This window comes from Leuresthes tenuis, unplaced genomic scaffold (genome assembly GCF_036924035.1).
Source record: "Leuresthes tenuis unplaced genomic scaffold, fLeuTen1.0.hap1 SCAF_6, whole genome shotgun sequence".
NCBI lineage: Eukaryota > Metazoa > Chordata > Actinopteri > Atheriniformes > Atherinopsidae > Leuresthes > Leuresthes tenuis.
In genome coordinates, this window is record NW_027325360.1 from 1,701,946 (window position 1) to 1,725,212 (window position 23,267).

Consider the following 23,267-nt stretch of genomic DNA (forward strand, 5'->3'; position numbering starts at 1 on the left):
AGCCTCTCATGAAAGATGCGCTCCGACAATCCTTGGAGGCGATGAAGTGCAGCGATGTCAGGCCCGAGCTCCTCCCACTCATCTTCTTTCACCACTGCAAAGTCAAAACAGTTTGATAAATACTTTCAAGTGTTCTGGGAGTTTCTTCTGAGGAAAAGGAGGAAACAGCAGGAAGGGTTTCTCAATGGCACATAGATGACCTCAGGCCTCAATCCAGACTGCATCACAAAGCTTTGACCTTCCTGTAATCTTTTGAAATGGTTTTAAGTCGTATTTCTTGCTTCTTTTAAAAAAAAAGTTTCGGTTCCTCGTGTCTGACCATTTTCAGAGAAATTTGTTTTTTTAAGCACTTTGTGACTAGCAGCCTGTCACAAAGATACACCATTGGTTCCCATTTCTTTAGTTGCATCTATGAAAAACAGGAAAGCGGTCCTTGCTGGCGCCTCCTTACTCATCTTGAGCGAAACTATCCAACCAAAGAAAATCATATGTCATCTCTGGAGTTTATGCTTTGTGAGCTTTGGGAGGATGGATACCTTTGTGAAGGTATAAAACTACTCTAATGGGGTTTGGTATCCATTCTCAGATGGTGGGATGATGGTACTTCGCTCCCAAACTGCAGGTTTACTTGTTGTTCCCAGAGTTTCTAAAAGTAGAATGGGAGGCAGAGCCTTCAGTTATCAGGCCCCTCTCTTGTGGAATAAGCTGCCAGTAAATGTCTGGGAAGCAGACACCCTTTCCACTTTTAAGATTAGGCTTAAAACTTTCCTTTCTGATAAAGCTTATAGTTAGGGATGGCTCAGGTGAGCCTGAAACATCCCATAGTTAAGCTGCTATAGGCCCAGCCTGCTGGGGGACCTCATCTGTCACACCTTTCCTCACTTTCCTCTCTTTTTCCCCCTGTTTAATTTCAAAATTGATTTTATGTCCATGTGACATTATTGTGGTCATTAACTTGTGTTTCCCTGTTCCAGCAGGTATCCTTTGAATGGTGTTATGGTGTTTTTCCCCCCTCTTTTCTGTCTTCTCAAACCCCAGCTGGTCGAGGCGGATGGCCACCCTTCCTGGTTCTGGTTCTGCCAGAGGTTTCTTCCTGGTTCTGCCAGAGGTTTCTTCCTGGTTCTGGTTCTGCCAGAGGTTTCTTCCTGGTTCTGCCAGAGGTTTCTTCCTGGTTCTGGTTCTGCCAGAGGTTTCTTCCTGGTTCTGGTTCTGCCAGAGGTTTCTTCCTGTTAAAGGGAGTCGTTCCTTTCCACAGTCCCTACTTAAGTGCCTTGAGATGACAATTGTTGTAATCTGGCGCTATATAAATAAAATTGAATTGAATTGAATTGAATTGGTATATCCCGCCTCCCTGAAGCAGCATCTTTGTTATACCTCATTTTTCCTTAGTTTTGCAGTAGACTCTGATGACAAACGGAACACCACTGGATCAGAAGTTGAAGTCGACGTTGGGAATTAAACTATTTGTTGGTCCAGAGTCCAACAAAGTGGTATTTTCCACTCTAGTTCTGGTCCCCCAACATCTGATGTGGACCTTGTTAATCTGGACAGTATCTGACTGAGAAAATCTTCATCTTTGTGTATCTTGTGTTTCTACTTTCAGGATTCCTGAACATATTTTCTGGCTGGAAATCAAAGCTATGGGCTTCTGTTTCAAGAGTAGCTACAGTGTTTCCCTCCCTCCTTTTCTTTCATTCACTGTTTTCTTTTGGATAAGATTAGGCATCACGGCTGCTTGGTTAGGGTTAGGTAATGATCAGGTTTGGGTTCATTTTGGTGAAATATAGAGCTGAAAACCTTCACTGAAAGCTACCTTCTTTGTTGTTATAAGGTAACAGAGGTCCTGGAAGAACAATGTTCCTTCAGAGTGAATAAAAATGGGATTCGGGCTTAAAAAAGTACCACAATACAAATTTAACCTCTACTTTATGTTAGAAAAATGTCAGAAAGTCTCATACCGAACTCTTCCGTGAGGCAGAGGCTGAAGATGATCAGGAGCAGCTGAGTCCTCCCTCTGTCCCTCTGTCCTGCCATCACACTGCAAAATACAGAGAACTCAGTAACCGACAAGGAAGCCAGTAAGAAGGATTTCAGGAGTAATCTGAGTATTTCAGGAGTAATCTGAGTATTTCAGGGGACTGTGAGTATTTCAGGGGACTGTGAGTATTTCAGGAGTAATCAGAGTATTTCAGGAGTAATCAGAGTATTTCAGGAGTAATCTGAGTATTTCAGGGGACTGTGAGTATTTCAGGAGTAATCAGAGTATTTCAGGAGTAATCTGAGTATTTCAGGAGTAATCTGAGTATTTCAGGAGTAATCTGAGTATTTCAGGAGTAATCTGAGTATTTCAGGAAAAAATCTGAGTATTTCAGGAATAATCAGAGTATTTCAGGAATAATCAGAGTATTTCAGGAATAATCAGAGTATTTCAGGAATAATCTGAGTATTTCAGGAGTAATCTGAGTATTTCAGGAGTAATCTGAGTATTTCAGGAATAATCTGAGTATTTCAGGGGACTGTGAGTATTTCAGGAGTAATCTGAGTATTTCAGGAATAATCTGAGTATTTCAGGGGACTGTGAGTATTTCAGGAGTAATCTCAGTATTTCAGGAGTAATCTGAGTATTTCAGGGGACTGTGAGTATTTCAGGAGTAATCTGAGTATTTCAGGAATAATCAGAGTATTTCAGGAATAATCAGAGTATTTCAGGAATAATCTGAGTATTTCAGGAATAATCTGAGTATTTCAGGAGTAATCTGAGTATTTCAGGAGTAATCTGAGTATTTCAGGAATAATCTGAGTATTTCAGGGGACTGTGAGTATTTCAGGAGTAATCTGAGTATTTCAGGAATAATCTGAGTATTTCAGGGGACTGTGAGTATTTCAGGAGTAATCTCAGTATTTCAGGAGTAATCTGAGTATTTCAGGAGTAATCTGAGTATTTCAAGAGTAATCTGAGTATTCCAGGAGTAATCTGAGTATTTCAGGAGTAATCTGAGTATTTCAGGAGTAATCTCAGTATTTCAGGAATAATCTGAGTATTTCAGAAGGACTCTGAGTATTTCAGGAGTAATCTGAGTATTTCAGAAGGACTCTGAGTATTTCAGGAGTAATCTGAGTATTTCAGAAGGACATTTCAGGAGTAATCTGAGTATTTCAGGAGTAATCTGAGTATTTCAGCAGTAATCTGAGTATTTCAGGAGTAATCTGAGTATTTCAGGAATAATCTGAGTATTTCAGGAGTAATCTGAGTATTTCAGGAGTAATCTGAGTATTTCAGGAGTAATCTGAGTATTTCAGAAGGACTCTGAGTATTTCAGGATAATCTGAGTATTTCAGAAGGACTCTGAGTATTTCAGGAGTAGTCTGAGTATTTCAGGAGTAATCTGAGTATTTCAGGAGTAATCTGAGTATTTTAGGAGTAATCAGAGTATTTCAGAAGGACTCTGAGTATTTCAGGATAATCTGAGTATTTCAGAAGGACTCTGAGTATTTCAGGAGTAATCTGAGTATTTCAGGAGTAATCTGAGTATTTCAGGAGTAATCTGAGTATTTCAGGAGTAATCTCAGTATTTCAGGAGTAATCTCAGTATTTCAGGAGTAATCTCAGTATTTCAGAAGGAGTTTTCTGAGATGAGGAAACGATGATAACTGATAATATTTCCACCCACAATACTTCACAGTAGCAGCCTTTTAGCCCGTTTGGGGAGTTTAAACTGAAAATAGAAACATGGTCAGTTTCCTTTGTCCCAGAACTGAGTCCAAACTTGAGTTTAAGTTTGTGAGATAATTGTTTGTTTGTTACTCTCTAAATCTGGTTTGAAACTGCGTTTTGTGTTCAGAGATGATCCATCTTAACTGTTGAAAAGGTAAGTTGTGTGTGACGCTGTTTGTAACCGTGTCAGTGAGGAGTAAAGATGCAGTTTATGAAAATATAACCAAAGGTTTAGTTCTTGATGTTTTGTGCTCATTCACTGTATGAAAGAGTGAAAAACGAGACACGTCCTGAATATCCTGCTCTCCCCATCAGACCGTAACTGATTCTAATCTTAAAGAATTAAACCTATTATGCTGTTATCAACGTTATCAACCCAATGCTGTTAATCAGTTCTCATCATTATTTTCAGTGTGTTTGACTTACCTGAGATTGTCCGGTTCAGATGAAAGAGTAAAGACGGACTTGAAAGAATCGTGTCAGTCTGCAGTCTGGATGTTCTTACTTTCACTTTTATCTTTACGTAACATTTCTCAAAGAGGGAGGGAACAGGCAGTTACGACAAGAGGAACAATTTGAGGAAACGAGACGAATGAAAGAAACGCATCCAAGGAGAAGTGGAAACAGGAAGTAAACAGGAAGGGAGCTGACGGAAAGTTGGGATTCTGTATAAAATAGTATTAACCACACATTTACATGTTTATACTATTTATAATACTATTTATAATAGTATAAACATCGAGCTGCAGGGTCCCAACCAGCTCTCTGCTTTCAAATGTGACATCATTTAAAGTGAAGTTAAGGCTCTGAAAAAGAGAAATGGAAAGAGGAAACAAAAGTACTTTCATACCCTGCAAGAGCGAAAGCCTGGAAAGGAAAAAAAGGACATGTTTGGCGTTTAATGTAAAACCATCAGATGTCCAGACAACCTCCAAATGGAAATGAGCTGCAAAACAACAACGAACTCAAAGCTAAGTGCAGCGACCTCTCTGTGCTGGACTTTTACAAACTGTTCATTCATGCCGAGGACTTTCCCATCCAGAGGAGACATGCTTTGCATCTCTGTTCGGGACGACTTGCCGCTGCCAGCAGTTCTTTTCAAAGAGACTCGCTGACCTGAACTCAGAAAAGCAGCTTTGAGTCGCACCAGCATCACTGGCAGCTGACATCAGACGCCTCGCCAAAGAGAAACCGCTCTCACATTAAGTCTGACGTGTGGAAAGGCAGCAACATGAGGCTTAGTAACACTGTGGTTATGGACCTTTTTGGTCTTTTCGGTTCATAATAGTTTGGCCTCGGAGGACTTTATAAAAACTGAAATGGCCCTTGATATGAAAAAGGTTGAAACCCCTTAAAGCAACACTAGTAAAGCTTTTATCCTTAAAACTGCTTCGGACTCTGTTCTGAGGTGCATCAACCTTTATTAAAGCACATTTCCAGGCCTGAATCCACCCTGGAGCCACATTAACTATTGTTCACATCCTGTAAAAGTTGTTGGAACTCAGTCAGAGTCGGACTGAAGGACTTTTACTCAGGCAGTGAACGAACTTACAGCTCATTATGATGCACTTTATATCCAGTTAGGCCTCCTTTATGAGACCTTTAACTGCTGATACCAGCTTCTAAGTTTATTTAACCAGTGATATGGTGTTTTATTATGATTTAACACCAGATTGAACTTAACTTTGAGGTTTTATGTAGAGTTTGTTGGAGCAGCATCAACATGAATGTGAGCACATGTCAGAATAGCTCAGAGGAAATGTTGGAATAGTTTGATTAAATAAAGTTAAACTCGGAGTCAGATGTGTGGGAGGATGGTTGCTCTTCATCAGGAGTGTGTGGCTCTGAAAAGAGCCGTTGTGGGGCTGGTTTCCTCCAGCAGCAGCCAGCGGGCTTTACTTGGCCTTGGCCGGCTTCTCGGTCTTCTTGGGCAGCAGCACCGCCTGGATGTTGGGCAGCACGCCGCCCTGAGCGATGGTGACCCCCCCCAGCAGCTTGTTGAGCTCCTCGTCGTTGCGGACAGCCAGCTGCAGGTGGCGGGGGATGATCCTGGTCTTCTTGTTGTCCCGGGCAGCGTTTCCAGCCAGCTCCAGGATCTCAGCGGTCAGGTACTCCAGCACAGCCGCCAGGTACACGGGGGCTCCGGCCCCCACACGCACCGCATAGTTGCCTTTGCGCAGCAGCCTGTGAACGCGGCCGACCGGGAACTGCAGCCCAGCACGGGAGGAGCGGGTCTTTGCCTTGGCTCTGGCTTTGCCGCCGGTTTTTCCGCGTCCAGACATGTTTTCTCTGCGGGCTTTTCTGCTCAGTCACTCGGAGAAAGTGTGACCGCAGCTGCGCAAAGCCTCCCTTTTATCTCCGGGGAGGCGGGCCGCTTCCTGCCCACCAACCCGGGAAGAGGCCTCCAGCAGAGCCGCAGAGGGCGGGCCGCTTCCTGCCCACCAACCAGGGAAGAGGCCTCCAGCAGAGCCGCAGAGGGCGGGCCGCGCTCCCTTTCAGGGACTTTTTCAAAGCGCTTTGCGCCAATAAGCAGCGCGCTTTCAGGCGGGAGCTGGCTCCTCGAGGCGGGGCTGAGCTCCAGGAGGAGCCGCTCTCCAATCAGGAGCCGGAGGTCCGCAGCAGCGTCACCGGTTCCCCGCCGGGGCCACAGTTTAAGAGCAGCGGCTCTCCTCTCACCCTCACACTGTTCGCTCTCTCTCAGGCTTTCTTGTGCGTGTTGACACAGAAACGATGGCAAGAACCAAGCAGACCGCCCGTAAATCCACCGGAGGCAAAGCTCCCAGGAAGCAGCTGGCCACCAAGGCTGCCCGCAAGAGCGCCCCGGCCACCGGCGGCGTGAAGAAGCCTCACCGCTACAGGCCCGGTACCGTGGCTCTGAGGGAGATCCGCCGCTACCAGAAGTCCACCGAGCTGCTGATCCGCAAGCTGCCCTTCCAGCGGCTGGTCCGAGAGATCGCTCAGGACTTCAAGACCGACCTGCGCTTCCAGAGCTCCGCCGTCATGGCTCTGCAGGAGGCCAGCGAGGCCTACCTGGTCGGCCTGTTCGAGGACACCAACCTGTGCGCCATCCACGCCAAGAGGGTCACCATCATGCCCAAAGACATCCAGCTGGCCCGCCGCATCCGCGGGGAGAGGGCTTAGACTGCCCCCCCACCGGGTCATAGCAACACAACGGCTCTTTTAAGGGCCCCACAACCCCCCCTGAGAGCTTCTTCCTCCGTTAGTTTCCTTCATATTTACTCAGATAACAACTAGATTTCTGACTGAAACCACATAAAGTCTCGTTTTAGCAGCAGATTTGTTTCATTTTATTGATGAATTTTATCCAAAGTCGGTGTTTGCTGCCATCTTGTGGTCATTCATCAGAACTGCAACAGACTCAAAGGCCTTTTCACATTAAAAACGTAAAAAATTGGGTTAAAAACACATTTAAATGAATGACTTTGTTCCTCAACATGAACAGAAGTTACTCCACAGAGAAAATGATCATTTTATAGCAGCTTTCCATCCTTTGCTGCTGATTTTATGACTTCTGTGTCAGTAAAGTCTGAGATGTGTCACATTCAGGTAAATTAGTGATTGTTTCAGTGTGTAGTTTTAACACAATTATTTCTAAATGTTCACTTAATCTAAGTTTTCTTTTTGAGAACTGATCTGAGCAGAAGCTTCAATTACACCCAAAATCATCAACCGATTAAATCTTTGTGACGTTTTCTGCATGAAACAGTCAAAGCTGCTGTTCAGCAGCAACAAATTTCACTTTGAGGAACTCAAACTGATCCAAGTGAAGCCAGTTAGATTCAGTCCTTCGGTGTCCTGAAGCGTCGGTCTGAGCTCAGCGTTTCAAACTGACAGCTCAGCATCACACGGACCTTTCAGCGTTTTAGGCTCTTTCAGTGGGAATCGTGCGGATCTTCCAGAGAGGACAGAAGGCAGCTGATGATCTTCTGGGTGGTGTTGATGACCCTGTGGAGCGCCTTCCTTCCAGCAGCTGCCTTAAAATACTCTTTATGGAGCAACAATAAGGAGACAGCAGCAGCTTCCTGCTGCGAACTCTCAGCATCATGTGGACTCTGCTTCAGATTCAACGCCACAAACAGCTCTCAGAGAGCCCTGAACAGGAGGCAGAAGCCTCATTTAGCCACAATATCTGAGTGAACCTTGACCTTTAGCCCAAATGATCACAGCACACCTTCCCTGTGGGACACTTTGGATTCGCTCAGACGATATCAGGACATTTATTTCCATCCAGGGTTTGATTCTTTATTCAGATCAGAGCCACTGAAACAACCAGATCAACACAGAAATTGCTCAGATCCACATTCCACATAAAATGTGTTTTTAACACAGACTCAGGCGGTTATTAAAGGAAAATCCTGAACATGTGCAGCATCATGAACTCCATGTTGGTTCAAATGTTATAAAACCGATCAGAGATCAGCACGATGGAGGATTTTTATGCATTGATTTGAATAAAACTGGTTTTTATCCAAATATCTCACTTTTTATCTCAGACTTATTGAGTTTAGACAAAAAAGTCTTTTCAACTAAAAAAGACTGAAAATGTCAGGCTTCTCTCAGCTACTTTGTGTTAATTTAGATCCAGTTAAAGGTTTTAAAAGTTCACCTGTAAAATGATCATTATTAACCTGGATGGAGTCAAATCACTTTGTCTCTTTATCACAAAGAAAGAAGCTTTTATTTGCCATCTTCAGCCTGATGGTGACTAACTGCTGTGTTTAAGCTGCAGTTGTTGATTAATCTGTGTTTAGAGGAGACAGGAAGTCTGTTCCTGAGGATCATCTGTGACAGGAATATCCGCCCGAGCAGCGGCAGCGTCCGTGTGTTTACTTCCAGCTAAAACCTCCTCCGTTACAAGCCAACAAACCGCAGCAGATCCACCGTTTCATCTCAACTCTGTCCACAGATGTCTCTGCTGACGGGAACAAAGCTCTTATGTTCCATACAAAGAGGTTTGAGATATTCTAGGAGCCGAAATGTGGAGAAAACTCGCTGCGAGCCGCTCCAAGTGACCGAGTATCGGAGCGGTTTGAAGCCTCCTGGAACCGAGAGAAAAAGTCCTGGAAGCCGAACATGAGCTCAGTGTGGAGGGCCGAGGGTTTCCTTCCTGCTGCGGCCACACTTGTGTTGGAAAACGTTGGCTTTGGGGGGATTTAGTGTGGAAAAGGCTGCGGAGAAAACACAAGTGTGTCCCCATTAGAGGCGGCGGCAGAGCGGCGGAGCGCGTTGCCTCTCCACGGTTCTCATGCGCGTTATAAGTCCCGCCTCCTGCTTTGAGCTCGAGACGTTCAGACGAACAGCGACACACAAACATGGCAGAGGAAGCTCCAGCAGCCGCGCCGGCTAAAGCCCCGGCCAAAGCCCCGAAGAAGAAGCCCGCTCCCCGGGCCACCAAGGACGGACCCAGCCTCCCCAAGCTCATCGTGGCCGCCGTGGCCGAGTCCAAGGAGCGCAAGGGCATGTCTCTGGCGGCGCTCAAGAAGGCGCTGGCCGGGAACGGCGTCGACGTCACCAAGTCCAACAAACGGATCAACACCGCCGTCACCAAGCTGGTCACCATAGGAACCCTGAGCCAGACCAAGGGCACGGGGGCCTCCGGCTCCTTCAAGCTGGCCAAGAAGGAGCCCAAAGCCGCCAAACCAGCCAAGAAGGCGGTGGTGGCGAAGAAGAAGGCTCCCGTTAAAGCCAAGAAGCCCGCCGCCGCCAAGAAGACCACCGCGGCCAAGAAGCCCGCCGCCAAGAAACCCGCAGCAGCCAAGAAGTCCCCCAAGAAGGCTCCGGCCAAGAAAGCCGCCGCCGCCAAAAAGCCCGCAGCAGCCAAGAAGAGCCCCAAGAAGCCCGCCGCTAAGAAGCCCAAAGCGGCTCCGGCCAAGAAGCCCGCAGCCAAGAAACCTGCCGCCAAGAAGCCCGCAGCCAAGAAGGCCAAGAAGTAAACGGCTCCTTCATCCCACACCGAACAAAGGCTCTTCTAAGAGCCCCCACAGCCTCCCATAAAGAGCTCACTCCTCCTTTACCCCCCAACAACCAACATTCACCTCAAACTAACACTAAATTAACACGACATCACAGCTGGAAAATGCACATTTTTAGTTGGTGTCCTGCAGAAATATCTGTGGCTTTATTTCCTCTTTTTGCTTAAAACTCATTCCTTTAATGGGGGGGTGTAATAGTTACAGGACTGAGCACAATCCTCTGCTTTATTCTTTCATTTATACACATCCATCCATATGATGCTTTTTACAAGAGTTTTGTAACTTTATGAAGGACTTCAGGGAGCCGAGTTATTGACAGCTGCTGATTAAAGGAAAAACTGCTCACAGTAAACAGGAATCAGTGCAAAAAGACAGCAGGAATGTGGTTAGATCATGTCAGGAAGATTCAGCGTGATCGTATAATAAGGTGAAACTATTAATGACCGTATTTTTCGGGCTATAAGGCGCATTAAATGAAACAAAAAGTCAAACTTTATTCAACTCACTTGTTGTACTGCGTGACTTCGTAAGCATGTCTCTGAACCCGAGACATTTTTGGGGGTTTTCATTAAACAGATATTGCAGGAAAAAGTCAGAAAGCGGTTGGTTTTTCTAGAACTTTGCCTAAGAATGGCAGGTTTGATATGGAAATGATAAAAATCTCAGGTTTTAAAACATCTTTTGCTCATCTTTGTTTTTCCTGTGAAAGGAGTAAAGATTTTAAATGCTCTGTTTGTTTATCTGAGATCTTCTGAACTTTAACTCTTTAAGAGAGCTGTTAAATCTTAATACACAAACTTGTACATATGTCTAGCTTTAAACCTTGTTTCTTTTTTTTTATACTAATACTAGCTTTAACCAAAGTAAAGCACTTTACAGACTTTGCTGCTGATAAGATATGAGATAAATCTCTGATGAATATGATGTCAGTTTACATAAGTTTTAGTCAATCAGAAGTAATGAAGCATTACTTAATATGTTAAATTCTCCATTTCCGGCTTATGTTTATGATACACTTATATTTAGATAGACTTAGATATTATTGCAGAGGAGCTAATCTCAAATTTAGAAAATGTTTCAGTTTGGTTTGAAAATATGTATGTTAATATTATTGATATGTTTTCAGTAACTCTCTGGTCTCCTCATCTATCAAAAGTGTTTCACAGACTTATTACAGTAATAAGGTGAGAGTAATCAGATTTCTGTTGCCTCATTACTGTAATCTGATTACTTTAATTAAGTTACTGTAATCTGATTACTTTAATTAAGTTACTGTAACCTGATTACTTTAATAGGATCTTTCTTACTGTCCATCTACCCAGTTCAGTGTAACTGCAAACTTCACCATCATCTCAGAGCCTCGGGTAGGAAACACATCTTCTACAGATTTATGTCTGAGATGTTTCATGGGCTGTACCGGGGGTGCAACTAACTACTTTCTGAGGGGTGTGCAGACACATGACTGGCACGCCCCATTCTGAACCATTCAATAATCAGTCTACAGTATTCGGATTACTGTAATCAGGTTATGAAGTATGTGCCGGACGATGTGACCGCAGCTGACCCCGAAGCACTTAGCTGTCGGTCTCACTCCAGATGGGCCAGATGTGGTGTTCCACAGCGTTGGTGGTATAGTGGTGAGCATAGCTGCCTTCCAAGCAGTTGACCCGGGTTCGATTCCCGGCCAACGCAGTGTCCAGGAGACCCAGCAGAGTTACTGAAAACATATCAGTGATTACTTAGAAGTGGCTCAAAAAGTCTTACTGCACTTCTAATTTGTGGCCACATACTCTGTCCGTGTGTCTCACGTACTCAGATGTTTCCATATCAGAATCCAGGGGTTCGCAAGCTATGGCCAGCCAGATGTGGCTCTTTCACGACTGCATCTGGCTCGAAGATAAATCTTAGCTGACACTTCATAACTCAGTCAGTAATGAAAAATTCCGCTGACATTTTAACAGAAGATAAAACCCAGTGTTAAAATAACGTTGAAAGTATGAAACATCTTCATGCATTAAGTAATCAGATTACAGTAATCTTTCAAAAGTAATCAGATTACAGTAATCTAAATAAAGTAATCAGATTACAGTAATCTAAATAAAGTAATCAGATTACAATAATCTTTCAAAATGTAATCAGATTACAGTAATTTAATTAAAGTAATCAGATTACAGTAACGAAAGGAGAGTAATCAGATTACAATAATGAGGTAAGAGAAATCTGATTACTCTCACCTTATTACTGTAATAAGTCTATGAAACACTTTTGGCTGATGTATGGCCTTTAAAGACAACATTTGTACCGTACTTACATGTGTGACCCCATTAAAAGGGTTGTGCTGGATGTTTCACTCTCGTGAAATTAGTTCCTTTTGCATAAAAATTCTAAAACATTCATAAACCTCCTTTTTCTTTAGTTTTTGGCAAAGTTTAAAGTGATAACACAGCATTTTTTAGATAAGCCAGAAAACATGCAAAAACATGCTATTCGGCCTTTTAAGACAACATTTGTACCGTACTTACATGTGTGACCATCTCCTACAGAGACTTTAGAAGCAGCAAAATGTCTCTCACAGCATCAGAAATACTTTAATAACTGGATTCTGCTGCGGTGCATTTACACTAAGGACAGCGGTCCAGTTAAGTAGTTGGGTTGAAGAGAGCTTATTCAGTGAGTGAATTAGTCTGTTGGATTATTCAGAATATCCTCAGTAAGAATAGAAAGAGTGTCAGCGTTGGTAAAACACAGCGGTAAGAGTATCGGTAAGATTTGGACGATTGATTGTGGTTCTTTTTTCTCTTATTTCTTAGGAGTGTCCAAGGCGATCTTAGACGGCGCTCACAGATCGGTGTGTATCCCAAACTTTATTTATGCAATGAATATTTGCTCTTTTTCCAGCATCATCACTGTTTATTTAACAGATTTTTTTTTTAAACATGCAGTATTTTGAGTTTTCATCACATAAAACAAGACGTTATTTATTGTTTCCACAGTTAAATATATTATTATTATGTTATTCTGACATGATAGATTACAGTTAAAAACAGGCTGATGGAACGCAGTGATTAACATGACTCTGTAACTACTTTGAGTTCATTTCTGCAGCAAATTCTAGATTAGTTTATATTTTCTAATGACCAATAAATTGGCCAATTTAAGAAAAAGAAAGTCCTATCTTTGTACCGACCGTCCAGGATGTACCCCGCCTCTCATCCGATGATAGCTGGGATAGGCTCCACCCCCTGCGCCCCTGAATTGGATTAAACGAACATAGAAATTGGATGGATCTCTTTTTACTGTCTGTTAAAGAAGGTTTCAATCCTATTAACCAGGGAATTATAAATTATATCGACTGACCTTTGGGGCTCTGGGCGGTTTAGCAGCTACTGCACATTACAGCCGGTCCAATGCTGCCTGTTCAACTTCCTCTTTAAAGGCTCAGTGGAACAGTGATAGCAACATTTTAACTTTCCCCTGATTTTAACAGCTTGTCTGTAAAGCAAATTTGCAACATATTAGAAGTACAATAATTTATCCAGATAAAATACTTTGGCTTCAGTTGAATACATCTCAAATTCAGAAAGTCGCTTTTTTATTGGCTTTTAAAAGATCAAAGAATTTTTTTATAAAATTGTTGTTAATTTTGACTGCATCTGTCTCTTAAAATGTATTTTCCAAAAAGATTGTCCTTCCAGACTGTGTTAAGGATGCGTTTCTTTTATGTAGTGAATTCTCCAGGTCACCTGCCTTGTAAACTGATCATGACCTCAGCTGGACAGCTGCCCTGCCGAAACATCATCCACATCTTCGGCCAGAACGAACCTGCAAAGATTAAAGACATAGTTTACACAGTGCTGAAGAGTTGTGAGGAAAACAAGCTCACCTCTGTCGCCTTCCCAGCTTTGGGAACAGGTCTGTACAAACAAACGTCTGTTATCCACTTTAAGGCTAACAAAAGCCTCCGATGGGAGGTTCTTTTTTTCACTGTTCGGTCACAGCATTTACAGACTGGGTGCCTGGACATAATGATGCGTTTATTTTTCTGTGAAAAAAGTAAATAAGATTGGAAAGAGATGCGATGAAAGTCAATGACGTCTGTCAAGTAATTACAGGTGATTTCCCTTCAAATTTACGGAGCATATTCTTGATTCTTATGGATCGAACTATGAGCGATTATCCCGGACAAGCCCCCAAAGAGTTACACAGCAGTTATTTTTTACTGTTATGGCCCAGAACATCTAAACTGGCCTTCATTTTCTTGTCTTTATTGGACGCAGCTGTAAAGTTAAGTAGATAGAAGACAACCCTTATTCACCATTTAATATTTTCCTAACTTCATGAATTTAAATCAAATCACAGTATTATCTTGATAATATTATCACCTTTGTATTGATGTTTTTGCTTTTAACATCATGATCACTGTCTGGGATTTTGCAACAAGTAGGAAACGCTAACAGACCTTACTCTGAATAAGCTTCTGTCTTCTTATTGATCATCATCATTATCTCCATGCTGATCATCACCGCTGGCACTCGTTCGCCTTCTAGGTCAGGGAGGACTCAAACCTGCAGCGGTGGCGGACTCCATGGTGGAGGCGGTGGTTGACTTTGTGAGGAAGAAGAACCCAAAGTTTGTTTGCAGTGTGAAGATCCTGATTTTTCAGGCGGCCATGATTAATGAGTTCCACAACAGCATGAAGAAGCGGCAGGGGGAGGACTTGGAAGAGAGGAGCATCTTCGGCAAGATCAAAGGTAATTTAGAGTTTTTTAGTGTTTTTTTCTGCTGGCGTTTGGCCAGCTGTGTTTATGTTAGATTTATATGTTTTATCCTGTTTCAGACACGTTTACCTCACTTTTGGGACTCGGAGCGGAGCTGCCCAGGACTGATGCCTCCACCCTGGAGAGGCAGGAGTTTGAGCCTGCGGTGTTTCAGCTGTGTGCTGACAACCAAAACGTCCGTATGAAATTATTTCTCTTTCAGCTGTGTTTGCTTTGAGTTGTAAATATAAAAACAGCTTCCAGAGTTTTTTCACTGAGATGACTTTTAGTCTGTGACTGACAGGAAGGACTGAGCAAGCTTCCTGATTTTTATGTGAAAAAGCAATATTTTAGGTATATAAATCAGTCTAAAAATACAAACTAGATGTTTTTTTTTCTTTCTGTGTATTTGTAAAAGGCATCAAAGTCCAATGTCATTTCTTTTTCAATTCAATTCAATTCAATTTTATATATATAGCGTCAGATTACAACAATTGTCATCTCAAGGCACATGAGATGACAATTCAAATCACGTCAGGGTCAAGCTGTAATATGTGCTTTAATATGTTATTTCTAACATATTAGAGAATAAAACTCTTTCACAAACTGTAAAACATCGCTTCATGTGGGACAAAACAGACATTTATTCTTGAAGAGGAATAACAACATCATGTCTTCATGCTTCATCCGTCCAAACTCCTCTTTCTCCACATGGATGAAGGTGACTTTTCACTAGATTCCTCCTTCAGGCTGATCTTTGTCCCTCAGAGTGAGACTGAAGGTGATCCGGTGGTGAGCCGTCATGTGACAACGTGGGATCAAATCTCAGCACAGCAACTTCAGCCATGTTGTTGTCAAAGTGTGTTGATTCAAAACAAATCAAAGCTACAGAAACCAACCAGAGAAACACCATTTATAAGCTAAAACACACAGAAAATGAGCGTTTAGGAGGCTCAGCTGGGAACAAATGTCTTGTTTTTTTTATTTAAATTTGTTTTAAATGTAATGGGGGGGCACATCTGAGGGATTTCTCCTCTTTCTCTTCCTCTGCTTCTCGCTTTCTTCCCTCTGAACTCAAACTGTTTCCAGACCGCAGCGGAACAAAGGCAGTTACCATGGAAACGCGCCCCTCCCCTCAGCTCTGGCTCAGCCAATCACAGCCGGGGGACAGCGCAGTGGGATTTCCATACAGTCTGGATAAGAAGAGTCTCTCTGCCGGCAGCAGCTCATTCTTTGCTGGAAACAACCGGAGAAGAAAGATGCCTGAACCCGCCAAGTCTGCCCCCAAGAAGGGCTCCAAGAAAGCCGTGACCAAGACCGCCGGCAAGGGCGGCAAGAAGAGGAGAAAGACCAGGAAGGAGAGCTACGCCATCTACGTCTACAAGGTGCTGAAGCAGGTCCACCCCGACACCGGCATCTCCTCCAAGGCCATGAGCATCATGAACTCCTTCGTCAACGACATCTTTGAGCGCATCGCCGCCGAGGCTTCCCGCCTGGCTCACTACAACAAGCGCTCCACCATCACCTCCAGGGAGATCCAGACCGCCGTGCGCCTCCTGCTGCCCGGTGAGCTGGCCAAGCACGCCGTGTCCGAGGGCACCAAGGCCGTCACCAAGTACACCAGCTCCAAGTAAACAGCTCCCAGCTGCTAAAGCAACAACCTAACGGCTCTTCTAAGAGCCACCACCCGGCCCTGAGAGCTCAGCGTCCTGCTCTTATTACACATCATTACAGAAATATTTCAACTTATGTTGGAGAGCGGCTCCTCCTGGAGTTAAAGGTCTTTAGTTTGTCTAAAAGTCACCTGATGAAACGGGAATTATCTCTTTTAAATCTAATTGAATAAAATGCTGAATCTTTTGCACCTCAGTGTCTTACAATAATTAAGATAAATAAAGATTTATTTATCTGGTGTGGTCCATGTGAGCCTTTTGAAACCAGGCAGCCATTTTAGGTGAGTTGGCCTTGTTTTTGCAGGCATTTTTAGTGATTTAGGTGAGTTTTTCTGCTGAATCTGCTGGTGTGTCTTGTCCTGCCTCCACCTCCAGCACCATCTCTACCTTCATTACCCCAAACCAGATCATTATCTGAGGGATTATAAAGCCTGAACGATGAAAAGCCTTTAAATATTTAAAGTGAATCGGCCAAAAAAGATATTTAGCTGCATTTTAAACTTATTTCTACAATTCTGATGTTTAAAACTTAAATATAAACTTAACTTGAGTTTGGTTTATTACTGGACCTGTTTATTTATATTTTTAGTTATTTTTCACTTAATTCTCAGCATTAAACCTGAGCAATGAGTCCCAGAATGTCCCTTTTTGCAGGATTTTAAAAGATATAAAAGTTTTAATTTAACTGTGAAACATTTCTTCTGCAATAAAGATAACTTTACTAATAAATCTGCCTAATTTTAAAGTGTTTTTCAGTTAATTCCCTGTTAGTAACCACAAATACAAGCCAAACATTGATAAAATGCATCTTAATAAGACGCAGCAGTAACAGTGGGTGGAGGTGGGGGTGGAGCATCTGGGCCCAGTGCAGCCAGGCTATAAAAGCCCCCCCAGGTTGGTCTCTGGGTGGCACCATCAGCACCACGTTACTGAATGCTGGTCCTCAGATGATGTTTATTCCTATAAATGGTTAATTTATTTGATCCAACAGAAACACCTTCCAGTTTTATATCAGAGCCTGTTTCTTTCCACTCATCTGTCCCAGTTCCAGCTACCTTCCTCTCTTGGACTGGGTCAGTAGAACTTCTCCTGCATAACATTTCACCTTTATCTTCTTCAACATCCAGGATATTTCCTGGCTAAGGTTCGTCGTCATAGTTTACATCAGATTGTCTCAGTTCTTCTGACTGGGTCATCGCTGGATACCTGGAGGTGATTGATTACTGGGTATCACCATATTTAACAGGGCCGAGGTGGGCCCAGATATCTGCTTTGATGCTTAGATGCAGCAGAAAGTCCCTGGTGGCTGTTCAGCTCCAGTGTGTGAAGTCGACCCTGACTGAATACTTACAGGAGACTTTAAAAGACGTTAAAAACATTAATTTGTCTGTGAGGTTCCCCTCAGGCCCCATTAAAGATGGGCTGTGAACACTTTTCTTCACAGGGATTCATCTCCATCATGAACTGTCTCCCAGAGACCACTGGGTGAAGAATATCTCTGTGGGAGGTCTCCAGAGGATAATTGTTCAGAATACAACAATATATAAGGTGATTAGTCACATTAAAGGGGAACTCCGGCATTTTTAAACCTTATTTCTGGCATGAAATACGTTTATACCAGGAGATGAGTGTGTAGAAATCCCTCTATAAGCCCCCCGATAGCCGGCAATAACAACAACACAGCAGCTATGAGCTAACAGCAGCTATGAGCTAACAGCAGCTATGAGCTAACAGCAGCTATGAGCTAACAGAGCTATGAGCTAACAGCAGCTATGAGCTAACAGAGCTATGAGCTAACAGAGCTATGAGCTAACAGCAGCTATGAGCTAACAGAGCTATAGCACACGTTCATTCATTCATTCTTCTTAAAGTATTGGTGAAATAAAGACAGATAATGCCTTATTTAGAGGCTGCATCCTCTAAGCCCCGTTCTCTCCGTTATATGGATCTCCAGTTATCTAAATATCTTCTGAAGGACGCCGACTTTCACCAAACTGTTCTCAGTGAGCAGATGAACGTATTTCATGCCAGAAATAAGGTTCATTTGTTAATAAAGTGCCACCTTGAGTTCCCTGGTTGGGGGTCATTTCCTGGCTTTGGGGGGACTTTGTGGGCTTAAAGGAGGAATTAACTGAAACCATCTCACACTTTTCCTCTGTTTCCTCGTCTTTTCTCATAATTTATTTCTCTCTTTCTCTCTCCACTTCCTTTTCTTTATTTCTCTAAGAAAAACACCAATAAATGCTGGAAATACTTCTTTGTCTCCTTAAGTTGTTACCAGTCCCAGCTGTTAAAGAGCAGAATGGTAACGGGGAAATTTTTGGCTAAAGTTAGCGTTACGACTCAGGATGAGTAACGTTTAAAACATATTTATAACCATATTTAACCAGTGATGTAGTGTTTTATTATAATTTAACACCAGATTGAACTTAACTTTGAGGTTTTATGTAGAGTTTGTTGGAGCAGCATCAACAGGAATGTGAGCACATGTCAGAGTAGCTCAGAGAAAATGTTGGAATAGTTTGATTAAATAAAGTTAAACTCAGAGACAGATGTGTGGGAGGATGGTTGCTCTTCATCAGGAGTGTGTGGCTCTGAAAAGAGCCGTTGTGGGGCTGGTTTCCTCCAGCAGCAGCCAGCGGGCTTTACTTGGCCTTGGCCGGCTTCTCGGTCTTCTTGGGCAGCAGCACCGCCTGGATGTTGGGCAGCACGCCGCCCTGAGCGATGGTGACCCCCCCCAGCAGCTTGTTGAGCTCCTCGTCGTTGCGGACAGCCAGCTGCAGGTGGCGGGGGATGATCCTGGTCTTCTTGTTGTCCCGGGCAGCGTTTCCAGCCAGCTCCAGGATCTCAGCGGTCAGGTACTCCAGCACAGCCGCCAGGTACACGGGGGCTCCGGCCCCCACACGCACCGCATAGTTGCCTTTGCGCAGCAGCCTGTGAACGCGGCCGACCGGGAACTGCAGCCCAGCACGGGAGGAGCGGGTCTTTGCCTTGGCTCTGGCTTTGCCGCCGGTTTTTCCGCGTCCAGACATGTTTTCTCTGCGGGCTTTTCTGCTCAGTCACTCAGACAAAGTGTGACCGCAGCTGCGCAAAGCCTCCCTTTTATCTCCGGGGAGGCGGGCCGCTTCCTGCCCACCAACCAGGGAAGAGGCCTCCAGCAGAGCCGCAGAGGGCGGGCCGCTTCCTGCCCACCAACCCGGGAAGAGGCCTCCAGCAGAGCCGCAGAGGGCGGGCCGCTTCCTGCCCACCAACCAGGGAAGAGGCCTCCAGCAGAGCCGCAGAGGGCGGGCCGCGCTCCCTTTCAGGGACTTTTTCAAAGCGCTTTGCTCCAATAAGCAGCGCGCTTTCAGGCGGGAGCTGGCTGCTCGAGGCGGGGCTGAGCTCCAGGAGGAGCCGCTCTCCAATCAGGAGCCGGAGGTCCGCAGCAGCGTCACCGGTTCCCCGCCGGGGCCACAGTTTAAGAGCAGCGGCTCTCCTCTCACCCTCACACTGTTCGCTCTCTCTCAGGCTTTCTTGTGCGTGTTGACACAGAAACGATGGCAAGAACCAAGCAGACCGCCCGAAAATCCACCGGAGGCAAAGCTCCCAGGAAGCAGCTGGCCACCAAGGCTGCCCGCAAGAGCGCCCCGGCCACCGGCGGCGTGAAGAAGCCTCACCGCTACAGGCCCGGTACCGTGGCTCTGAGGGAGATCCGCCGCTACCAGAAGTCCACCGAGCTGCTGATCCGCAAGCTGCCCTTCCAGCGGCTGGTCCGAGAGATCGCTCAGGACTTCAAGACCGACCTGCGCTTCCAGAGCTCCGCCGTCATGGCTCTGCAGGAGGCCAGCGAGGCCTACCTGGTCGGCCTGTTCGAGGACACCAACCTGTGCGCCATCCACGCCAAGAGGGTCACCATCATGCCCAAAGACATCCAGCTGGCCCGCCGTATCCGCGGGGAGAGGGCTTAGACTGCCCCCCCACCGGGTTATAGCAACACAACGGCTCTTTTAAGGGCCCCACAACCCCCCCTGAGAGCTTCTTCCTCCGTTAGTTTCTTTCATATTTACTCAGATAACAACTAGATTTCTGACTGAAACCACATAAAGTCTCGTTTTAGCAGCAGATTTTATTCATTTATTGATGCATTTTATCCAAAGTCGGTGTTTGCTGCCATCTTGTGGTCATTCATCAGAACTGCAACAGACTCGAAGGCTTTTTCACATTAAAAAGGTAGAACTTTAAGTAAAAAAACACATTTAAATGAAGGACTTTGTTCCTCAGCATGAACAGAAGTTACTCCACAGAGAAAATGATGGTTTTATAGCAGCTTTCCATCCTTTGCTGCTGATTTTATGACTTCTGTGTCATAAAGTCTGAGATGTGTCACATTCAGGTAAATTAGTGATTGTTTCAGTGTGTAGTTTTAACACAATTATTTCTTTAATACTTACTTTAATTAAGTTACTGATTACTTTATTTGGATCACTGTAATCCTGAGTAAGGATTAGGATTTGGAAACATCTGAGTATGTGAGACACACGGACAGAGTATGTGGCCACAAATTAGAAGTGCAGTAAGACTTTTTGAGCCATTTCTAAGTAATCACTGATATGTTTTCAGTAACTCTGCTGGGTCTCCTGGACACTGCGTTGGCCGAGAATCGAACCCGGGTCAACTGCTTGGAAGGCAGCTATGCTCACCACTATACCACCAACGCTGTGGAACACCACCTCTGGCCCATCTGGAGTGAGACCGACAGCTAAGTGCTTCGGGGTCACATCGTCCGGCACATACTTCATAACCTGATTACAGTAATCCGAATACTGTAGACTGATTATTGAATGGTTAAGAATGGGGCGTGCCAGTCATGTGTCTGCACACCCCTCAGAAAGTAGTTAGTTGCACCCCCGGTACAGCCCATGAAACATCTCAGACATAAATCTGTAGAAGATGTGTTTCCTACCCGAGGCTCTGAGATGATGCTGAAGTTTGCAGTTACACTGAACTGGGTAGATGGACAGTAAGAAAGAGTCTCTGCAGCAGAGAGTTTAGGTCATGGGCAGATTGGCTCCTTGATTATTTCCTGAAACCTGCAGCTGATTCTGTGGCGCAATGGCAGTGGTTCAATAACACTTCTTTGTATGGAAACACACTTCTGCGTGTGAGAAGTTTTGGCTAAGCAGGAAGATGTTGCATGGGTGGCTGCGCTAAATATTCTTTCACCAGATGTTCATCAGCAGACAGATGTTAACCTACGCAACATCAGCCAAAATCAAGTGTTTCACAGACTTATTACAGTAATAAGGTGGGAGTAATCAGATTTCTGTTACCTCATTACTGTAATCTGATTACTTTAATTAAGTTACTGAAATCTGATTACTTTATAAAAAGATTGCTGTAATCTGATTACTTTAATTAAGTTACTGTAATCTGATTACTTTAATTAAGTTACTGTAATCTGATTACTTTTAAAATATTACTGTAATCTGATTACTTTTGAAAGATTACTGTAATCTGATTACTTTTGAAAGATTACTGTAATCTGATTACTTTATTTATATTATTGTAAACTGATTACTTTTGAAAGATTACTGTAATCTGATTAATTTATTTAGATTACTGTAATCTGATTACTTTTGAAAGATTACTGTAATCTGATTACTTTATTTAGATTACTGTAATCTGACTACTTTTGAAAGATTTCTGCTATCTGATTACTTTAATAAATGACTGTAGTCCGATTACTTTAACCCAATTACTGTAATCTGATGACTTTAACGATTACTGTAATCTTATTACTTAATGCTTGAAGATGTTTCATATTTTCAACGTTATTTTTAACACTGGGATTTCTGTTGTGTTAAAATGTCAGCTGAATTTTTCATTACTGACCGAGTTAAGAAGTGTCAGCTAAGATTTATCTTCGAGATGCAGTCGTGAAAAGAGCCACATCTGGCTGGCCATAGCTTGCGAACCCCTGGATTAGGATATGGAAACATCTGAGTACGTGAGACACATGGACAGAGTATGTGGCCACAAATTAGAAGTGCAGTAAGACATTTTGAGACATTTCTAAGTAATCACTGATATGTTTTCAGTAACTCTGCTGGGTCTCCTGGACACTGCGTTGGCCGAGAATCGAACCCGGGTCAACTGCTTGGAAGGCAGCTATGCTCACCACTATACCACCAACGCTGTGGAACACCACATCTGGCCCATCTGGAGTGAGACCGACAGCTAAGTGCTTCGGGGTCAGCTGCGGTCACATCGTCCGGCACATACTTCATAACCTGATTACAGTAATCCGAATACTGTAGACTGATTATTGAATGGTTAAGAATGGGGCGTGCCAGTCATGTGTCTGCACACCCCTCAGAAAGTAGTTAGTTGTACCCCCGGTACAGCCCATGAAACATCTCAGACATAAATCTGTAGAAGATGTGTTTCCTACCCGAGGCTCTGAGATGATGCTGAAGTTTGCAGTTACACTGAACTGGGTAGATGGACAGTAAGAAAGAGTCTCTGCAGCAGAGAGTTTAGGTCATGGGCAGATTGGCTCCTTGATTATTTCCTGAGACCTGCAGCTGATTCTGTGGCGCAATGGCAGTGGTTCAGTAATACTTCTTTGTATGGAAACACACTTCTGCGTGTGAGAAGTTTTGGCTAAGCAGGAAGAGGTTGCATGGGTGGCTGCGCTAAATATTCTTTCACCAGATGTTCATCAGCAGACAGATGTTAACCTACGCAACATCAGCCAAAATCAAGTGTTTCACAGACTTATTACAGTAATAAGATGGGAGTAATCAGATTTCTGTTACCTCATTACTGTAATCTGATTACTTTAATTAAGTTACTGAAATCTGATTACTTTATAAAAAGATTGCTGTAATCTGATTACTTTAATTAAGTTACTGTAATCTGATTACTTTAATTAAGTTACTGTAATCTGATTACTTTTAAAATATTACTGTAATCTGATTACTTTTGAAAGATTACTGTAATCTGATTACTTTTGAAAGATTACTGTAATCTGATTACTTTATTTATATTATTGTAAACTGATTACTTTTGAAAGATTACTGTAATCTGATTAATTTATTTAGATTACTGTAATCTGATTACTTTTGTAAGATTACTGTAATCTGATTAC

At 43.6% G+C, this 23,267-nt stretch overlaps 6 protein-coding genes and 3 non-coding genes across 9 annotated transcripts; 6 read left to right on the forward strand and 3 right to left on the reverse strand.

Annotated features, from left to right (window-relative positions):
• Positions 1-5,572: 5,572 nt before the first annotated feature.
• Positions 5,573-19,194, reverse strand: LOC140309347 (uncharacterized). Its single transcript, XM_072387175.1, has 2 exons — positions 18,788-19,194; positions 5,573-6,016 (listed from the first exon to the last, which is right to left on the reverse strand). Exons 1-2 carry the CDS (start codon positions 19,168-19,170, stop codon positions 5,611-5,613), a joined length of 789 nt encoding a protein of 262 aa, XP_072243276.1. The 5' UTR covers positions 19,171-19,194; the 3' UTR covers positions 5,573-5,610.
• LOC140309051 (histone H3) lies at positions 6,437-6,864 on the forward strand. The gene has a single exon (XM_072386885.1). The coding sequence runs from the start codon at positions 6,446-6,448 to the stop codon at positions 6,854-6,856; it is 411 nt and encodes a 136-aa protein (XP_072242986.1). The 5' UTR covers positions 6,437-6,445; the 3' UTR covers positions 6,857-6,864.
• Positions 8,998-9,764, forward strand: LOC140309052 (histone H1-like). Its single transcript, XM_072386886.1, has one exon. It carries the CDS (start codon positions 9,049-9,051, stop codon positions 9,667-9,669), a length of 621 nt encoding a protein of 206 aa, XP_072242987.1. The 5' UTR covers positions 8,998-9,048; the 3' UTR covers positions 9,670-9,764.
• Positions 11,329-11,400, forward strand: trnag-ucc (transfer RNA glycine (anticodon UCC)). The gene has a single exon. It is a non-coding gene; the product is annotated as a tRNA-Gly (tRNA).
• On the forward strand, positions 13,395-14,718 carry LOC140309053 (protein mono-ADP-ribosyltransferase PARP15-like). The gene is made up of 3 exons (XM_072386887.1): positions 13,395-13,620; positions 14,256-14,459; positions 14,546-14,718. The coding sequence occupies exons 1-3, from the start codon at positions 13,416-13,418 to the stop codon at positions 14,701-14,703; spliced, it is 567 nt and encodes a 188-aa protein (XP_072242988.1). The 5' UTR covers positions 13,395-13,415; the 3' UTR covers positions 14,704-14,718.
• LOC140309054 (histone H2B 1/2) lies at positions 15,661-16,128 on the forward strand. The gene has a single exon (XM_072386888.1). The coding sequence runs from the start codon at positions 15,725-15,727 to the stop codon at positions 16,097-16,099; it is 375 nt and encodes a 124-aa protein (XP_072242989.1). The 5' UTR covers positions 15,661-15,724; the 3' UTR covers positions 16,100-16,128.
• Positions 19,195-19,674: 480 nt separating the features above from the next.
• On the forward strand, positions 19,675-20,093 carry LOC140309350 (histone H3). Its single transcript, XM_072387178.1, has one exon. The coding sequence runs from the start codon at positions 19,675-19,677 to the stop codon at positions 20,083-20,085; it is 411 nt and encodes a 136-aa protein (XP_072243279.1). The 3' UTR covers positions 20,086-20,093.
• Positions 20,094-20,762: 669 nt separating this feature from the next.
• Positions 20,763-20,834, reverse strand: trnag-ucc (transfer RNA glycine (anticodon UCC)). Its single transcript has one exon. It is a non-coding gene; the product is annotated as a tRNA-Gly (tRNA).
• Positions 20,835-22,240: 1,406 nt separating this feature from the next.
• trnag-ucc (transfer RNA glycine (anticodon UCC)) lies at positions 22,241-22,312 on the reverse strand. The gene has a single exon. It is a non-coding gene; the product is annotated as a tRNA-Gly (tRNA).
• Positions 22,313-23,267: the final 955 nt, after the last annotated feature.